Source organism: Rhipicephalus microplus, unplaced genomic scaffold (assembly GCF_043290135.1).
Source record: "Rhipicephalus microplus isolate Deutch F79 unplaced genomic scaffold, USDA_Rmic scaffold_18, whole genome shotgun sequence".
Classification (NCBI taxonomy): Eukaryota; Metazoa; Arthropoda; class Arachnida; order Ixodida; family Ixodidae; genus Rhipicephalus; species Rhipicephalus microplus.
The window spans coordinates 3279310-3300332 of NW_027464591.1; the positions used below are offsets into that span (position 1 = coordinate 3279310).

The window sequence follows — 21023 nt, forward strand, 5'->3', positions numbered from 1 at the left end:
TGCACCCAAATTTGGGAACATGGGCGAACACCGTTTTCGCCTCCATCGAAAATGCAGCCGCCGCAGCCGCACGCCGAGCGTTGGCAATGCTGCTGCATAGTTGGAAGTACATCTTCAACACTATAACAATAAATCCTGTCCACTGAATTAGGGAGTACCCTTGCATTCCATTTTGTAACTTCACAATAAACACCGTGATGTTGTATAAATGTAACCCGTATTGAGGTATCAGTCAAACCAGTGTATTAATTGCCACAACGCAGTGTTAAGGCATTCGTTTTGTCGCTAGTGAAGTCTCCGTGAAAGGGAAACTTAAAAGCAACACAATTTTTTGCGTATTAGTAAAGTGCAGTTTCACAATCTCTAATACACCACTCTTAGCGCGACACGGCGCTTACTGATTGCGTATTCGGATGGGGTATTTCGAGCGCTCCAGAGCGCTCTGAAAAGCAACCGCGCCTTCGGTTGGTGAAATTGGAGCGCTCGGACTGCCTTCGGTTGGTTTTTTCGGAGCGTCAAACTTCGACTCAGAGCGCTCCCGACCGCTCTGACTTCGAAGTGAGAGCGTGGCGCGATCTGGCCGAGAGGACGGATCACGTGACACAAGCTCTTGGTTGCCGGCAGGTGACGGCGCGAGCACACATTCTGGAAGGGGCCATCGCCAGTGTTGTTCGCGGCGTGTATTTGCCTGGCGAGTTCGCGTCTACGAAGCCGTAAGGACACCATGTCAAAAATAAGGCGGCTAACGAAGGCAGAGGAAACGACAATGCTGTTGTTACAGCAGCTCGCAGACGAATGCCTTGACGTTAGCAGTTCGAACGACGATGACGACGATCGCCAGATTTATGCTAGCAAGTTTGCCGAGTTGTTCGCCAAGCCTATTGTTGTTCCAAAAGTCCAAGGATACGTTCGGAACGTTGTCAGCAATTATTCCGATAAACAGGTAAGGTAGGGCCGCATCCAGACTGCGTCCAGACATGTCGGTGATCGCCACTCAACTGACCGGCGCCATTTGTCGATGCAGCGCAGAAATGTTTACTTGGCGGCTTCCCGCGCTTGCTGCACGGTGGCGCTACAGGCGTGCTGCTCCGACATCGCCGATGTATTCGGTTGGTACGCTGCCTCTCGCACTCGGATTGCGAGTGGCCTCTGCATCTGGCAACTCTGAGCCAGAGGACCAGAGCGGCCAACAGAATACGCCATAAGTGAAAAAACACGCCAAAAGAAAAATTCAGGGAGTGACGCCATTTAGAGATTCCCACACCAAATCTCATGATCTCATAGATTTTGAAAGCCTCTGATGGGCCCTACGTAGCTTCTAATCTATAACAAGGAAATCATTTGACATATGTGGGCGCCGTAGACCTAGCATACGTTTCAAAGAATTTTGTTCAGCCAATATCATGAAAATACAAATTATACATTTTGAAATTTTCGACGTCACGTGCGCAAGCTTGTCTCGGTGACAAATTTAACAACGAAACTACAACCTTCCTTTTCTCCACTAGTGATGAACTTACTGTAGTGAAACATATGGATAGAGTTCTCATTGTTTCTCAATAGTTACCCATCAATTTTAACCTAAAGCTTGCTGGTTATAAAGGTGTCTTATGCGGGCAAGCTTTGCATCAGAGTTCGTCGCAAGGATGATAACCGCAGTATGTAGATTGAATTGCTACTAAGGCTAAAAGCTCGGATGCTCCTTCAGACATGTGAATTGACCGGCGGCGCCAGCGGCTAAACGAACGATGCTAATAAAATTATCTGATGATATCATTATAGGATTACCATCAGTTAATTTTAGTTACGCTATTTTTTATTTATTAATCACATAAACGCCACTGCCATCTCCCCCATCCACCACTCTTAGCGTTCAACCCCACTTGCGTCTGCAACGTGTACAATCCGCCATCTTCAGGCAGCCCAGTATACCATATTTTCTAGCTGGCAGCCCCAGTGACATCGCAGTGTCATCAAAGACTGTATTCTAATGTATTCTAAAGCCAGGCACGGCCTGACCACAATTCTTCTGTGAATTTGTTTTCGCTTGAATAAAGTTGTTCTTCTCTTTGTCAACTCGTCTGTAATTGTACTATAGGTTGTGATCGTGTGCTATACTACATTCTGGTGCTTTGAAGTTTTCCTTGTTTTGCTGTCGAAACACAGCGACCTGGGTTGGTGGTGGATTCCTGATCGGCGCGGCAGAAGCAGTCTACAAGTACGGCATTATCCGATGCCAAGCTCCTTTCGGCTACGCTCTAAGCCTTGTTCTTGGTGAGTACGGCATGGCAGCGTCTCATGTGTTCTCGCACCCTTGTTTAGTGGGCGAAACGAACAGTTAGGCCTGGCATTGAGCGGGCACTGACAAACATCTGTCATCCGCGTTAGGTATATGCATCGAAATTTTCAAGTTATGCGAGCAAATATTCACGCGTATTTCAGCTCGTTTTCAAGAACATTGCAGGACAGGGTTAACCCTGTCATACGTACCATATATTGTGCTCTACGCCGAGTTTGATACATCACTTTTGAAACTTAAGTACGAGTAAGTATAGACTAAAGTAACATTTGTTATGCAATTCAGAATATTTTTATATATGAGAGCCTCGAAAACACATTATTACCGTACTTGTGCGATGGCACTCAAATTGCAATTGATTCTTCGGTTTCGTACATATGGGCCTTACGCGAGTGCAGATCGCTGCTGGGAACTTTGAATACAAACCGCTATATATGTTCACTGCCTGAAACGTTTCTGCTCCAATTGCGGTGTTACGATTATATACATTGTGGCTTAGTACTACTTATTCAACCGTCCAGCCTTCAAACCTTATATCTCTATGAGACAGCTGTGTTATCAGTGTTACGTCAGAGCACGGGAGCTTCCGTACGGGTAATTGGTGCAAATTAGTGTTTAATCTTTCGGCCAATCAACCAATTTTGATGATGATTACACGTAAAATTTAGTATTAGGAGCTCTTTGAACCTTAAGAACAAAACAAACAGGAATCGCCCACTAGCTAGAAGAGCCATGTACGGCATTTGAAGGTAGTTGCATAGTCGACATCTCCAGCGCGGTACAAACACGAAGAACAAACAACTGTGACAGTTCTTAGCTAGCGCTCGTCGTGGGTATACACGTGTGTTCTTTTCGTGCGTGCTTCTTTGTGTTTGAGCAGAGCCCTGCAAGTGTGAGCTGTGACATTTTTTAGTTCGCGCTTGTCCTGTGCGTATTCTTTTCATGCGTACTTTGCGATTGTGCCGCGCAATGCGAGTTTCTAACTGCTTTCCATTCTTGCAGCATTGCAACCTGTTGCTATCGCATTCATTGTTTCGCGTTTGCGGCGATACTGGCTTTATCACTTTCAATCTCGTTTTGTCCGTAAAATGTTTCTACACCATGTGTCCATGTGTTTGCCCAGGTGGCAGCTTGTTCGCATCCAAGATTCGCTCCACGAACGCGATGACCATGATGGACCCGTTCCAGCGCCGATACGGCCACCTGGTTTGCTTCTTGCTCATGTTGCCGGCGATTTGCGCCGAAATCGCCTGGTCGGCAGCCGTCCTGGCAGCACTTGGTCAGTAGCATTGGGTGGTGCAGTCGTGTCCATCGTGATGTATTTGTATACACCACTACTTGTTTCACGCCAGATGCCAATAGCTTCGCCTAAAGAACAGCCTAAAGCAGCGCATTGCTGTAAAACTATGAGCGTTTTCAGTAAACTAATGCGTTCGGTACTCCGTAACTGCGTCATTCTCTACCTAACTTAACCCTTAGGTGGCTCCAAAAGACTATGAAATTAAGGCTTTGAAGAATTCCCGTCTGGTTGGGAAGAATTATTGTATAAAAAGACGAAAGCGCCGACTACAACAGAATAAAAAATGTAGCATGACGTTTCAGCACCCAGAACAGGAGCCTTGTTCACAATCATTTGTGAAAGATTGTTAACAAGGGTCCCGTTCTGGGTGATGGAATGGGTTATTATATTTTGTATTCTGTTGTAGCCGGCACACTTTCGTCTTTTTATTCTATAGGCGTACAAAGGCCACATAAGAGAACTAGGAATAACACACTTCATCTACCGTCATTTAACAATAAGAGATGTGCACATACACAAGCACAAGAATGTCACAATACCTTAGCTTGTTATGCCTCCGCATGTCCATAAATCTGTCGCTGTGATACCGCAAATGAGTGACATCAGCATGCAACCTAATTAAATATCGTCTGCCCACCACGATCAAACTACGTCAGATCTTCACAGCGTGGTGCTGGCTAATGATTCTTCAAAACAGTGGTCGCAGAAACAGGATGGCCTCTCTGCATCTACCTTATAAAATCACTGACAGAAATGCTTCAACGGAACCTCATGTCCTCGTACCTTTAAAAGAGGGAATCCGGCAAAAAAAGAAAATGAGTATTCGCCCGGCTTTAAACGCTTTTCTGTTGCCGATAGCCCTTGAGGACTAGGCTATAGCGGGTGTCCGTCAATACTGAATTAAACTACCCCTCCTTCACCCCTCGATTTCTCTACAGTTAGGACACAATTAATGGCTACAGCCACTAAGCCAATGGATTTGGTGCTGCGAAGAAAAATTCGATAAAATGCTCCCTGTCCTTTCTGTATACTGCTTCAACGACCGATTACAGTATAGAAATCCATTCTGGCTATCAAAAAAAGCTTGTGTTCAAGATAACATGCTTTCCCTTCTAAACTAATAGTGAAAAAGAACACTTGTCACTTTTTTCTTGTGAGTCACGGCTTGCCACATATACCAGATAGCTCTCTTGAAAGATGAACATTGACTATCTTTTCAGCGTGAAATGCTTTTAGCTTCGCTTTCCAGTGGCCTCCAAGTGACGAGGTAAAAATCGGAGCCATCCTACGGGTGCATCCGGGCAATGAGCGGGAAGTAAAGGAAAGGTATTATTTGGCCCCAGAGCCATTGCACAAGACCACTTTATATAGTCGGGTAGCAGAGTGAAAAAAATTTAAAAATATCACTTTTGATTTTTTTTATGTTTGTTCAGAATTTAACCGAAGCAGTAATTACTAGACTGCTTAAGTTTCATGACGCTCATCACTAGCGCTACAAATAAGCGTCACCAGAATGACCACCACAAGTCGTGAATAAAGGCAGGTAATTTCTCCACAATCGTAATAGTAATTAGACCAAGGAATGTATAGGCACGGCCGTTGGATAAAAAAGAAGGTTCTGTTTATCCAGCGGCCTCGGTCTAGGGGTCGTTAATTGTACTTTATTACGCTCGTGGCCTTCTTCGGCAGCTAGATGGCGTGTAAACTTCTCAGGGTACTTCAGAAATTCTCTCATCGCTCGGCTGCATGAACACTTCAGAAGCCAAGGCAGCAGCACGGCAGGATCACTACGCAGCAGCAGCTAGCGTTCACCGCCCAGACCCTGCAATAACATTCGGGGAGGCCGAAGTAAAGAGGGCTCTTCCTCGAGCAAAGCAGGACGTTGGGGCCAGCGAAGCCCTGCAAAAGGGCTACCAGGTACAACAGTCCTGCATACCAGTCAAACCTCGCACGGTCCCGCTCACCCTCGACCACAAGGCGGGTGTTTCCTGCAGACGCAGGTAGTCACCCCTCGTGCAAGCCAGTGCCATAACGGTACACGAGTCTCAAGGGGAACGTACTCTTCGGTAGTATACGAGTACATGCAGCAATGCGCACCAGCAGACACTCGTTTACGCTGCACTCAGTCGATGTACCAACACCGACAACTTGTACGGGGACCACCGCAGGCTTCTGCCACAAGACCTCCGGCGAACACAAAAACATGCTCGGCTAGTTTCCAGCCGCACAGGTTGTGTACCCTAACGAAACGGTACCATCATGCTCTGCGAGAAGACGCCGACCGCTCGACCAAGTTTTCACGCTTGCTCTTCTCAACGTGCGGTCCCTCAACGCACAGGTCGATGACATCGAACATCATCCCGCCCTGACCGCAGTCCACGTACTCTGCCTCACGGAGACGTAAAACGCTAGAAACATGCACGTCAATGCATTCGTTCCGGCCGTCGGCACCAAAAAAGGCGAAGCATCCTGTGGGTGGTGTACTTTGTAAAATATCTCTTGTGTACATACAATATATATGGTTCGTGCGTCATAAACCAATCATCCTTAAAGAGTAATGAGGGCCTGAGCTCTTCGAAGGATACCCTTCTACTTAGCAAAAGAACACCTCGTAGGTATATATAACGTAAATAGTTCACTTAAATTTATATATAAGGCGTCCGAATGCAAATTGATGAACATTTTGTATGTAATGTATACATAACAACGTTGTCACGTCTGTATATAATGATACCAGATGTTTACGGAGAATTTTCGGGTTACCCGATCATCTCCGAGTAAGCTCCTCTGGCATCATTCACTTTGTGGACATGACGGTGATTTTGAGCGTATTGTAGTAATTGCGATATAGACTTTAAGAAAGTATATGTGGATGGAAAGACAACTGGAAAGACAATTCGCCATAGGCAGAGACCAAACCTGCGACTTTCTCTAGCGGTCGTATTTAACTATATCAGAAAAACCTTACAGTCAATTACGTTGGTCTTGCTTGACCAACGTAATCGTGATAGGCTGGGCTGCACTTGCTCTGTTCCATGCTCTCGTAAGCAACTTTCCTGTAAACATCAGTTATAAATTAGGCGTATTTCATGTCAACTGCTTTCCGTTCCTGCCACCACTAATACATTTACGATAACTTGATCTGCAGGTACGTCGGTGCGTGTTATTGTGGAGGTGAACGCGTCGATGTCCATCATCTTTTCGGCGATTCTCACTTTCATGTACACCGCCCTGGGAGGAATCTACTCAGTCGCCGCTACGGACATCCTGCATATTGCCGTCATGGTGGTTGGGCTGGTATGAGAAGTCGTATTTCTCATGCACACAAGTTCCACGAGAGCTCTGTAATTAAAAAAGAACTCTGAACATTTTGAACAAATATGTCGTATGTGCACAACTGCAGCTGAGAAAACAGGGTAGAAGTTTCAGCTAGTCTTTTTTTTTTTGCAACAACAACGGCATCTCTCATAATCATATGACGGTTTTGGAACATTAAACCCCAACAATTATAATTAGAATGTAAACATTTTGGTTGCTGAAGTAGGCGCACTTCTTCAAATCAGTGTTTTGTTGAATTACACGATACCATGTTCGACCATTAATGTTAGTTGGTAGACTTCGAAAAAGATTACATAATATTGCTGTCGCATATATTGCTTCAAGTTTAAGCGAAGCTTGGATGTATATTTTCATACTGGGACCCACCATTTGAAATTCATGTGAAGAATAAATAAAATACTATTCTTGAAAAATTGAATCTCGCAAAAAAGGATAGTGTTTTTCTGCGGACATTTGGCAGATATCAGTCCTGGGAAGCGGAATCTCTGCAGATTTTGTGATTATCTCCGGATATCATTTTCTCACCTGCCTGCACAGGAGCACATTTTTCTACTAAGACTATGCTCGCCTTTACTATCAAAATTAACATCTTTCTTTGTAATAATAGTAGTTTTAGGAATGGTTGGAGTTTTGCGTCCGAAAACTACGCTATATCTCACGCAGTTGTGGAGGGCTCCTATACGGTTACGACCGCCTTGCTGCTCTCTGACGTGCGCCAAAATGTAAGCGCAGGGAGCTCTAGAATTTCGCCTGTATAGAAATGGAACCACCGTGGCCGTGATTTGATCCCGTGACCGTCGTTTTACTGCAGTTCCTCACACTTTGTGCTTTACAAAATATCTAGAATATAATACGGAAACATCTTGAAGTCCTTAAACGGAAAAATGCGTCAGCTTGTGTTCTACAGACAGTCCACCAATATAATTTCTAGCATCAAAACTGCGGGTCGTGGAAAGAAAACAAAACTTCTGTGATTTTTTTAAATATTATAACGACAGAAAGCCAAGCAGGAAAAAAATAGTCACAATTTCGGTATACTGCCGAATCTTAGCGCACCTCTTTAGGTCAGAACGAATTGGCTGCGGCGTCTGCATTTGGTATGTGGTTTCTCTATTTGGTAAACAATTCTGTATATTGGTCTGTATATTGGTACACAGACGGCGTGACCGTAGGATGATTTCGGGCAGCGTATTTCACAACCACCGCCGCAGACGAAATAAGCACGACTGCCTCGCTAACCGGCAGACCGCGGAAGGTAGCGCGTGTGCGCGTTTCAGGACAGGTGCCACCGCGGACAATCTTCCGCTCATGCAGCACTTTGTTTGCGTAGATGGGTCATTCTACGCGAAACTTCCCAGCGATTCTGGCGACAACCTTAAATGTTTTCTAGAGAAATCGTGATTTTTTTGCATCGGAAACAGCGAAATGCTGGAATATTTCGGAGATTTAAAAAATTGTGGTCACGTGAGTGCTTTCCGAACTTTCCAGAATGTCATCTGGGAGTTTTTTTTTTCTGAAAACAATTTATTTTAAATGTCCCGCTCCACCTTCATATACCCCTTTTGATCTATATATTAAGATCAATGTGCTTGTGTAGGGTGCTTGAAGCTAAGTAATATTAGCGCATTTTTTCTGCCACATACGCCTCCAGGAGTTTGGCCAAAATGCGTTATCTTTGCGTTTTTTTTTCTCTGGCGATACGGCATTTTGTATGAATTTTTGAGCAATGAATGCTTACTTCGCTGAAAGCATACTTTGTGGAGAAAATGTTTTTAGACCCTTCAAGTAACTACACCATAAGTAAACTCGCCTTCAAGCACCCTGCACAAGCACATTTTCTTTATATATAAACCAAATTTACTATAAAAAATGACAATTACTTATTAATTTATATTTTTTGGAAGCTATACCCAGTCGACACTCTGGGATGTTCAGAAAGCACCCCCGTGACTAAAGATTTTTTTCTCTCTGAAATATTCTAGCAACTCACTTTGTCCAATGCGAAAAATTGCACGATTTTTTTTTCGTCGCGTACATCTGAGATGGTCGCCAGAATGGCTGGCACGTTTGGTGTGTAACGACCCATATGTTAGCGCTAGACACCTTCACTGCATACCTTATCGACGTCATGGGCTACCGCCGAACGAGGCGCACAACTCCGGCACCACGGGTCACTGCCACGCTACCTGTCATCTCGCCACCGTCATTCCCTCTTCCTTGCGTTCTCCCTTGCTAACGCCGTCTTTCAGAAAGCTCCTGCATTCGGGGGCTTAACCACCGTATTCAAAAACACTCCACGACTCGACTTTCACCATTCACTTGACAGAGTTGAGCACTGCGCCGCTGCTTGGCTGAAAATTATGCTGCGTTACTCAAGAATCGCAGCAGATTATCGCTGATATGCAGTGACTTGCCGTGTCTAGAGACGGCGCTCTCGTCGGCGTTCTCAGGTGAAGCTGAAGCGTTGAGTGAAGGGACGTTCTAAAATACGGGGGTCAGTCAGTCTTTCATCCTCCGCTGCGCTCTGGCGGTTACGAATATATGTCAACGTCGCTCAACGCACCAACGGGCGCCTGAAAGGTGCGCGCGCTCTCAAACAACAGGTTGAGGCGCGCTTTTTGCCGTGATATCGAAAATACGAAATTTCAACTGAACTCGCACTCGAGTAGAATCAGCACAAAATCCAGATACTGATTGAGTTGTGTTGTAACAGGCTATAGGAAAGCGTATGTCATGACAAGAGGCATAAAGTCATGACAAGGTGCTTGTCATTTTTGTTGTGGTATAAGGCCCGGTCCTGCATATCAGCACACCGCCGTAATCGAAAATGTTACGAAAGCTGAATGAAACAGTATGTTGATCACTTGATCACTTATGTATTTGCGCGTGCAAGTTGAGGCTTGCATATTTTTTGCATTATGTGCATAAATTCATTACATTCTCTTAGTTAAAATTGAGCTCTAAGTATCTTACGCTTTTTATGCGCAAAAGAAAACTAGCAAGAAAATGTCTGACACGTGATTCTCTCTTCTTGCTTGGTTTTTTGTGCCCCGCACATTTGCATCACCTGTGCAATTGAACTTCTTGCAGTGGTTGTGCGTTTCATACTGCGTGACAAACAAGGCTATCGACACCATTCCTTGGCCCGAGGGCAACTGGATCGGCACATTGACCATCGAATATGGGAACTCGATCATCGATGAATTTGCCACTACTGCGCTGGGAGGCATACCCTGGCAGGTTAATACACAATGATCCTGTTGCTCCCAAACGAGCTCTAAAATGAGTGTTTTCAATTCGTGACAATCCAACTTGCCCCTTTTTAGCATTCGTTTGGCTAAGAACTTAAGAACACCACATAACAAGGTATTGCAGTCACTATATGCTTGCAATCTTGCAAATCCTCATTGAACTTATTCGCCCCCTATCGTTCTTCACGTTAGTTTTTAAACTATGGAAGTGCTCATATTCTTAAAGATGTGCATACGAAAACATAAACAGATTAATATGAGAGAGTTTTTCATTAGTGGCCTCCAAAGTTTCGAGCCTCAAATAACTTTGCGGGTGTTAGCAATAGGGCATGCAGAGCGTAGACTTTTCGAAAAGGGTGTTGCGATGGCGCTCTGCCCAAAGACATCTTTTGCATAAAAAAATGTGCGTTCTTGCCTAGCTGAAGCATTTCCCCGCGGCTTCCATACGTATAAAAAGAAAATCGTGACCAACGGCGTCTAGTGAACCAGTATTCATTACACGCGTTAGTTGAGAAAAAGTGGCAGCTGCAGTCCTTATATCTTGCGAGCTTCACCTGTTACATTTCGAGCCCGATTCTGTGCACGCCAAGCGCCATTACAAGAGTGGTTGCAGCCATGTTTATTGGACGCAAAGGTTTTGAGGCTGGCTCTGGATTTTTCGCTAAAGTGCAAACGAAATAAAACATGATCGATCTGTCATAGGAATCAGTAAGTACGGATATGGAACGTGTCTTTGCAGAGGTAGTTGAGCGTTTATTGTGCATTCCTATGCGAGTTTGAAGGAATGAATGTTATAGCAACAAGTTGGAATGTCACGCGAAGAACGGCAAGCCACTCGGAACTTGCATCAGGTTTCTCAAGCAGCAAAAACACACAAAAAGAACATACACAGGATGAGCGCGAACCAACAACTGTGACAGGTCGACACTTAAAGCACTTTGCCTAAACGCAAAGATGGACGTGCTGAACGAACGCGCGTAAACAGGATGAGTGCGAACAACTTCCACAATTGTTACTTTGCGAGCAGCGTGCTATTTTCGCAAGCGCTGCCGCTGCAGCTCGCAAAGTGGCCTTGGCACTCTAACTTCAACGCTCACTTGCGGTGAAAGCCCAACACGTACATCACAAGTTAAGCGCGAGCGCACGAGCTTCAGTAAAAAGAGAAGAAAATGTCTGCTTCAGTCAAAGACCAGAAAGTTCAGAAGAAAATTATGTATGGAATATGAGAATATTCTTTTTAGACACTGTGAAAACGGCACCCCGAAATGACCAACAATTAATGGGGTGTACGGGGCCTACCTAGTACCCTGCAACACTTTTTGAGCAGTCATAACCGACTGCCGATCGCTATTTTAGAATCCCGAAAACACACGAGCAAAATATTATAGCGCAGCACGCGCCCTAACATTCACAATAAATGATTAATATTGCTAAAGATTGCTTTCTTTTCTCTCGACAAAGGACGATACAAGCTCACGAATTACTCGTCACAGTCATTGTATCAGCCATTGGCTGATTTCAGCGCACTCGGTCGTTACAGGGGCTGACGCGGGAGGCCGCAACTTTACACGCGTCCGCACGTGTTCACAATGAAAAGCCGTGTGTTCGAATAGAAAAATATCAAAAGTGGTCAAGGCCACGAGATGCGCGTGACGTATCTTCATTCCCCGTGTCATTCCTCTCTGCTTCCAGCCCTTTCGTCGGCAGGAGAAAAGAGAGATTGAAATTGCAGGGTGCGACAAATCTTTGTACCTCCGCTCGTACTGGACGGATTCTAAAAACTTTTGCGGCGCTGAAGTCGGGAGGCGTTTAGCTCCTTTAGCAAATCTATTCTATATGGCGAATTGAAGAAGTATTACATGGCCTTTTTAAGGCACGCGCGCAAAGACACGCGCGGGGCGACAAGTTTTGAAGCACACCCGGTGGACCCTTGGCTCCATCTCGCCAGTGATAACAAGAGTACGCTGTTCGCAACCTGAAGAACGTGCGCTTTGTGGTTGAGTTCGTTTGCGCCGCGCGCTTCAGAGCATGAGGTCGAACGTTGGATTCCCGGCGACAAAACTCTTAATTTTTTTTATCATATCTTAAAATATGTTTCACATCATCATATTCGTGACCGGAATACGTCAGTGCAGACATAGTGGACCTCAGTATAAAACAAAAATAACGTCCCCAACGAAATACCAAAAGCGGTTTCGGTTTCGTGCATGCTCAGTGTACTCGCCGCTATTTCTTTGGGGCCCCTACTCTAAGACTGCATATTAGCAGTGAAGAACATTTCCTCAGCTGCTTTGCACCACTTCGACCAAATGAGCGGGTTCCTTCACACCTGCAGGGCCGGGTGGGCACAACAATGTGCCACACGCGCACGGACGCAAACAAAGTTGGCGCCTTGAAGTATGTGCTTGCTGATTGCCTACACAAAACCGTAAGACAAAGACTCACGTCCCGTGCGACCTACATATACCCGTACGCCATAGGTGCATCAATCATACCGCAGAATGTTCCTTAGCAGAATGTTCATAAGGTAGAATGTGTAGGGTGCGCCAAAAGTTACCAAGCCCCACTGCTGCAGGTGACCAGGAAACTTTTGACTAACTCTGTACCTTTAGAAATGTACGTAAGAAGCTTATTAAGAGGCACGTTTTTATGACGCCTAAATAGCGTCACTGAGACGCTACTTAAAGAGACGTGGGTGCAAAGTATCACATAGAAACACTTTATTAAAAACAAAATGCGTCACTCTGACAAAAACCTACCAATTGTTCCGTAGTTTTGCTGTAACTTTCTTAGAAGGTAAACTCAACGCCTTCCAGCACTGTTTAGAAACATGCTCAAATGTAGGCTGCAGGTCGCATTACTCAGTCTGTATGCTCAAAAATGGAAAGCAATCACTCTCTGATCCACAGCGAGAGTTAAACAAATTATTAGAATATAGTCACGAATGCTTACTGCAATAAGATCATTTAAGCCCGAAGCTGTACTTTCTTGCGGTCGGTCAACATTACGCCATGCATTTATGAACCAGTCATCAAATGGGAAACTATGCTTTCATTTTTTTTGTTCACTAATCCAAGGTGTTCTTCAAGTTCATGCTGGCGTGCCGGAGCAATTTTGAGGCGCAAATGCTGTGCTTTCTGTCCGCCCTTGGCTGCCTCTTCTTAGCCTGCCCCTCCATGATCATCGGTGCGGTGGCCAAGACTACAAGTACGCACTCGTTCAGAGACATTTTGTGGCAGCGTTGTGTCAACCTAGCCTATGCACATAATGAGCCAACCGTCAATTATCCCATAGCCACGTGTAAAAGACACTTTTCTTTGTGCTGTCTGATGTAGGTAACTCTAGTAAGATCTTGGTCTTATATTTTTCTCATGAAGACTTATACAAGTTGGCCGCGGTGCAACTTTTGGTGAAATTCAATCGTATAGTTATGTTTTCTCATGCATGCGCGCATGTCCCTCTATGAACGTCTCTTGTGAGGTAACTAATAGATGATCAAGGATAGGGTCAGTTGTTTAGTTTAACAAAGAACCATGGCTTAACTTATAGCGTGCTACTGGGACACAAAATCAATGTAGAGAGACCGACATGGAACAATACAATCGTGAACTAACAACTATTTATTCTTTACAATTTCGCCCCGCCGCGGTGGTCTAGTGGCTAAGGTACTGGGCTGCTGACCCGCAGGGCGCGGGTTCAAATCCCGACTGCGGCGGCTGCATTTCCGATGGAGGCGGAAATGTTGTAGGCCCGTGTGCTCAGATTTGGGTGCACGTTAAATAACCCCATGTGGGGTTTAACGTCCCAAAGTTTACACGAGGCAACTGAAGGAGCTATGAGATGCGCATTCAACAGAAGCATGCATGGAGTAGCGACTTGTGTAATGGTAGCTTAGTACCTGTCAGTAAGTTTTAAGTTCGAAGTTTGATTGATATGTCGGGTTTAACGTCCCAAAACCACCATATGATTATGAGAGACGCCGTAGTGGAGGGCTCCGGAAATTTCGACCACCTGGTGTTCTTTTAACGTGCGCTCAAATCTGAGCACATGGGCCTACAACATTTCCGCCTCCATCGGAAATGCAGCCGCCGCAGCCGGGGAAGTTCGAAGTTTATTCAGTGTTTAAAACATATACAAAATATAAACATAATATTACAGAAAAAGGTCCCATAGTGTAAACACTGTAGGGGAACCTTATTATAATGATAAAACAAGGAAATACTACTAAAACGGATGAAGCATAATGTTCATAGTAAAGAGTATAAAAATCTAAACAATGACGATTCCAAGATTAATGCAATTTAAAGCACAAAAATATCGGGAGAAGGAACCATACTATAATAAAAGCAGATACTAATCACAACGATGTAATTATAGATGTGTTTGAAGAACATTTAACAAAGGATGCTATTCGTTAACGATTACTTCTATAAGCTGATGTTTGAATGACAAAACAGAAAATGCATGCTTAATGATATTTAGCAAAGAATTCTAGAGTGTTATTAAAATAAACGCTAACCATAAATGGTTCGTACCTTTGGAAGTAAAAAGTTGTTGTTTGAGGAAAGATGGGTAATGTTCGGATTAGAAAGGTCTCAATTGAGAAGAATTTTAGAAGGCTGGAGTTCTTAAATACTTGTTAAGTGAATGTGTTGGCAATAAATCTTTTTATGTTGTAAATATTTGTTATTATTAGTTCCCGATACAAATCAGTAACATGAGAGCGTCCGCAGCTGCAGGTGATGATGTGAATAGCTTGATTTTGTACGTGTTGGAAAGAAGAAAGATGATAATGACATGTTTGGCCCCATGAAGCAATGCAACAGTTAGGATGACTGTGAATCAATGCATACTATACAGTGATCAAACTTGTGAAAAGTTGTGTTACTCACTGTGGTTCTCTATGATTCACCTTCGTTTCCAACAGAACAATTATTAACATTAACTTGTCATACTTGTGTTGAGTGGTTATATTATTCATTCATATTTACTATTCATTGTTGTTTTCTGTGATTCGCCTTCGTTTCTTTTGAGCACAATTAATTATTAACATTAAAATGCCATACTTGTTGTTGAGTGGTTTTCTATTCGGCTCGGTCTTTCAACTTCATATGGAGAGGAAGGGACGAGCTCGTCCGTAACGAGTGGTAAAGTACACGGCGTGATATATATAATGCTAAAGTGTACCACAGATGGTCAAGTGATTGCTAAGATTTCCCAGTGGTTGTTACCGTTCGATACCACTTGATACCACGCTCTCTATTGCTATCTAACCGTTGGTTAACAATGGCTGTACGCGTGTAGTGTTTGATGCACTTTGTGCCTGAGCTTCTGAGTGTATTCGTGGATACTAGGAGCCATCCTGAACGTCTTCCTACTTGCGGATAGCAATAGACATCTGTCTGGGTTCTTAAATACGCGTCGGCTGTTATGTTTAGCAGACGGTGCAATAGCAGACGGTACCAAGTCTGCTGGTGTGGGCTATGTAGTGCTATAGTGCGGACGATCTACTTATTCACTCTTGATTGAAAAGTTCCCGGTTCTAAAATTTATCTAATGCTAAAAAGTATATGCTCTCAAGAGACTCCGACTAAAAAGTCCCAGTGCGATTGATCACCCGGGGACTTCTTAGCTTTCGGTCACGTATACTTTAACGCTGCTTCTACAATGCTTGGTCACCGATTTATTAATTCTCCGTTTCATTTGTCATTATTGTACTTTAATGAACAATTTAATAGCCTTTAAACAACCTTAATCCGCAATGCCTCAAATTGTGCATTTTTCAGGTTCACCTTAATTTTCGTTTGCTTCACATGCACTAATTATTGCTTCTGATCACTCGGTATATAAGTATGCTAAGTCACTCTCTTTCCTCACCCCTTCGATGTTTTCTCCGCTCCACCTGGTCCTTTCCTATCTACGCAACGGGCCTGCCCGATCTTTGTCTTCTTCTACCACATGTATCCTCGGCATAGGGCGCTAGATTCCTTCGCTAACGAGCCATAACAAACTTAGTTGTCAAACAGCATTTTTGTCGTCAAAAAAAAACTTACTTTTCAAAAAGCTCTGAACCACGCCTAGTACAGGAAGCAGAAATTGCCAACTATTTTTCTCGGATAACAACTTGCCTTGGTCAATAAAACAATCATTTTTCCTCTGATTCCTTAAGCGAATATTTGTTTACATTTAGATATTCGTCATTATATCTCTAAATGTAAGAAACGCTTTGGAAAGGCATCTTCCACTCTTGTCCAGCGTCGGCTAACTTTCCTCGATGGCGCAGACTTCACGGCTTTCGGCTACACCGGTGGACACGTGCTGCGAGACACGGACATGCACGACGTCCTGCCGTACAGCTTCCGCTACCTGGTGCCATCCTATGCGTCGTTCATAGGTCTAGGCGCCATCGCGTCCGCCGTCATGTCTTCGGCTGGGGCGTCGGCGCTTAGCGCAGCCTCGCTCTTCACCAGGAACGTCTACTTCAACGTCATGAGGCCGACCGTGAGTGAATCCACGCCAGTCGGCACTCTTAGTCCAGGACAGTAGGTGGCGTAGGTGTACTACAAGACAGGTGGTAATCTCCGCGATGCATAGCACCATTCGCTCTAGGTGAAATCAAGCTAATCAATGAGCATCTATTCCTAGTGCCCCGGGTTCGTCCAAAAGACGAGTGATTTATCGGAACACATCTAACACCGATAGGATAGATGGTTCTCGGTGAGTTTTTCTAAGATTACTCTTTAGTCAAGGTGTCTTCACCGGTAGTGGCGAACAGTATGAGAGTTTCATGACTGAGATAAAAAAAAGACACGTCCATGTCAGGTGAACGTGCATATATTGACACCATACGCAACCTTTCTTTCATGTCCACACTTCGTTCTCTTCTTCCTGCTATAGAGATTTCAACAAATACTCGGGGGTGAAATTTACTTCTTTTTCGCGAACTGCTTTAAATCCCCCCCTAATTGATTAGTTTACTGCATGCAACGTACTTGCACAATGACTAAAAAAAGTTGAGATCACTTGCGTATTCGAGTCGTCTTAGGTGGTTTCACGAGGGACCCCGCAAGTATTTCGGTGACAACCGATCAAAAACACACTCCCGCAGGCTAGTTCGGATGAGATGGCTGCGGCTGTTCGCATGAGCGTGTGCCTTTTCGGTGCCACGACCACTGCCATGGCGCTAGACGTGCGCTCCATCTACACCGTGTGGAACCTGAGCGCCGACATCGTCTACGTCCTCCTCTTCCCGCAACTCGTCTGCCTCTTTTACCTGGCGGAACTCACGAATACCTACGGTGTTCTTGCCGGTACGCTCGTTTTTCTGGCCTGCATAATGTCCATTACTTTTTTGCGGACTAGTTGTTTCATTCTCAAATGCAGATTTGCTGCGTCAGCAGAAAGCAGAAGGGAGACAGAGTGTAGTTCTAACCAGTCTGCGCTAAAGCCTGCCTTCTGTCGTCTTTCTTTCTGCTTGGACAGCAAGTCTAGATTTCTGCATAACATAATTTTGGGACCTTCGACCGTATCATCAAGCAAACACTTTCAGGAACACAAGACTTCGCGAAAGTGGTGCTTCACGTGTTGCCCGTCTGCCGACCACATTAATCTGGAAAGGTATTGATCTCCGTTACGACAGTGGGTCGAAACGTTATTGCTTATGTATACACGCCAACGGTTCGGTTGGTTATGGGGGGAGCTTAACACACTAAGGTGGCTCACCTTATGAGACACGCCATTGTTGAGTGCTCCGGTTAATTTCCACCATCTGTGGTTCCCTATTATGCAGTGATATTGCACTGTACAAGAGCTCTCACTATTTCGCCTCCATAAAAATGTGACCACCACAGGCTCAGTCTAACATGTGTCTTCCGGGTCAACAAGCGAGTGCCAACTGAGACAAGTTGGTATCATCGTATCGATGACACTGATCGCATGACAGCATCACTACTGGATACAGTCCGTGATCGTGATAGTTCGTGATAACCTAAATTTACGGCCAGCTTGAAAACAACGAAATGACGAGATCGAAGTACTGTCCCTGTCCTTAGAGGGACTCAGGATGGCGCGGTCTCTTATACATGCCTTATTTAATGGAGTAACGGTGACGTGCACAAGCGCGTGAGTACAGACATTCGGTTTATTTTTTTTTGCTGACTTATGACTACTTATGTTATTGTTATGGGTTAAAAGAACTACTGGACCAACATTATTGAACGGGACCATGGTATAGCATGCCTCAATACTATAGCGGTTTGGGCTTGACTAAACCCACCATTTACTTTTAAATGCGACCAGTAAGATCACCACAGGCTCCTGCAGGATTACCTCAGGCTTCTCACAACATTTCTTTTTTGTTTGTTCCCTTTTTGCTCCGGCAGGGTTTCTTGTCGGTCTTCTGTTGCGTACGTTCTGTGGTGAGCCACTTATCAACGCACCCACGCTTGTGAGGCTGCCGCTGTGCCGCACAATGTGCATGATCGCCAGCTTCAGCTGCACCGTGGGAGTGTCGTACGCTTCCAAAAACCTGTTCGCGCGCCGAGTGCTCCCCGACTTCTTGGGCTGTTTCGTCGTGGTCGGCGAGGACGATCAAGGCCGATATTTGGTGCGTAGTGGCCTCGGCTCAATCTCGGAGCCACTTGCGCATAAAGACGCAGCAGTCGCCGCCATGGCTGGCACGCCCGTTCCAACAACCAGCGCCGGATCCGACGACCCGGAGCTCAAACCCGTAAGATGCAATGAATTTGCAGACCTGGCGCGAATCACGTACAATGTAGTGTATGTACACATAGTGTGCTCAAAAACTATAGCCACCTCATGCTGTCAAAGGTGCTAAAACAGCAAAGCGCTTTTGTGACAACTCCCGCTTTTCCTGAAGCATGCGAGAAATCTTTCGCAACTTCAGAAATAAGGTACGCATGAACTTCCCCTCTCATAGCCGGTCACCGCGTCTCCATCGCACCTTTCCTCCTCGCGGCTTCGCATAGGCTACTGCCTCTCCGGTAAAAGCAACTTGAAAACACTGCTTCGTCCGCGGCCGATGCAACCTAGAAGTGTGGTAGCTTGGGCTAGTTGGTATGGCATGACGATAGTTATAGCGCGAGAACAAAACGACGACACAGAGACAAGAAGGACTTTTGTGTCCCTCTTGTCTCTGTGTCGTCGTTTTGTTCTCGCGCTATAACTATCGTCGACTGATGCAGTCGCACTATTTATGGTTGTATCTGGGAACCAGAGTTTCATAGCCACAGATATTGATCTGCCTTGACGCTCAGACCTGGAATAGCTCCGGTATTAAAAAATATCCAACCTTATTCGCTACCATGTGAGCCAACGTAACTTGGCAATTTTCCTTCCATAAAGACATTTGAAAGACAGTCATGCGCCTTCGTAAGTATTCTCCTCTCAGCAGCATGAGTCATTCACTGGAAAACGGTCTAGCAGGTATGACGTCTACTGAGCGTTTCTCCGACTCCAGCAAATTCTAATCAATGAAACAACATGAGTAGGGATATTGTACAAAATGTCGTCGAAAGCTAGGTGACACTCAAGCAGAAGCCACTTGCAAAACTTAACAGACTATTACGTGGTTGTGCTATGGTCAATTTTAGAATAAAGTTGTGATATAACGACTTCACTGATGACTGCTTATCAATGAACTACGAACCGCTTTCAGCCAGAACATCACTGAGCATGCATAGACTTCGGTCATGTCCCACAGTCACATCGCAGTCCTGGGAACTTGAGGGTAAGAAGTGGTTAATTTTTAGATTATTGCATTAAATCATGAATAAATCTTAATTCAATGTCACTTTCAATGTTTCTGCATGAAGAGTTTCCATGAACTTTGTACTAGAATAGCTAACAATTAGTGTAACGAACTGCGTCAGTAAAACAATCGTGTTATTCATCAGGCTCCCTACATCAGGCTGCATGCGACTTATAAATGTTTTTAAAGCGGAAACTTCTGCTGACGGGAACCTGACTTGAGTCGAAAGAAGATATTTGCAACGCGATGACGTGGCTTATCACCAGGTACCAATGGTAGTGCTTCCTACAATGGTGGGAGCGCCAGCAGTAAATGATTATGAGCTCCGACTTCAGCAAAGTGCATTTCAAGTCGCCTTATTATGACGTACTTGGCGATTGTATTGATTACTGCTTTTAGTCATGCATGGCACTTTTGGAACTACGTGTCGGCCAATGGTAATGTCGTCCGCGTGGATTTCATGGTCAACACCGAGGATCTGGACCAGCAGCCGAAAAGCCACGCAAGCACGAGGTTAAACAATGTTAAGGAACAGCTTGGCCATGTGATGTCCGAAGTAATATGAGATGCATCGCACAAGACCTTTGTGGTCCCAATATTGCAGTGCATTAGTGATCAAGTTATAGTTTCAAGTTACGCAGTAATATTCTGCACAATGGCGAGGGATAAGATTGTCCACAAAATTTACGATCGCCCAATGCAGACTTAGTCTTATGTGTGTTCCAGTTTAGAAGTTAGACGAAGGTTCCGACACGTCCTCTGGAGAGCTTTCTTTAGGTTGCGTTGAATGATGTTAAAATCGTTCGACGTATTGCGCACCGTTGTACGAAACCATTCTTCCTCTGGAGCAAAACCTGCCATTCTCCCAACTTTCGCAGCAGAAGTGTCGTTCATTTGTCTTACCACACGCACACAGTAATAAGGCGCACTGCACGACGCAAACCCGTTATCCCGCTAGCGGAAGCCTTTTGAGACGTCCAAAGCGTTGTTTGCCTGTTTTAGCCGTCATAGCGGCAGTTTGCCTTATTAGCGAGTAGGCAATAGTGCACTGTTTCAAACATATGT

General features: G+C 44.8%; 1 protein-coding gene across 1 annotated transcript; it reads left to right on the top strand.

The window, feature by feature from the left end:
- LOC142785090 (high-affinity choline transporter 1-like) lies at positions 1-13635 on the top strand. The gene is made up of 5 exons (XM_075883498.1): positions 1-2274; positions 3423-3578; positions 6748-6896; positions 10029-10178; positions 13267-13635. The coding sequence occupies exons 2-5, from the start codon at positions 3464-3466 to the stop codon at positions 13522-13524; spliced, it is 672 nt and encodes a 223-aa protein (XP_075739613.1). The 5' UTR covers positions 1-2274; positions 3423-3463; the 3' UTR covers positions 13525-13635.
- The last annotated feature ends 7388 nt before the right edge of the window (positions 13636-21023 follow it).

Bases quoted from the DNA above. Each gene is read 5' to 3' on its own strand.
- LOC142785090 (XM_075883498.1), top strand. From the start codon at position 3,464: ATGACCATGATGGACCCGTTCCAGCGCCGATACGGCCACCTGGTTTGC. The intron at 3,579-6,747 runs GTCAGTAGCATT...CTTGATCTGCAG, and splicing joins AGCCGTCCTGGCAGCACTTG to GTACGTCGGTGCGTGTTATT. The intron at 6,897-10,028 runs GTATGAGAAGTC...AACTTCTTGCAG, and splicing joins CCGTCATGGTGGTTGGGCTG to TGGTTGTGCGTTTCATACTG.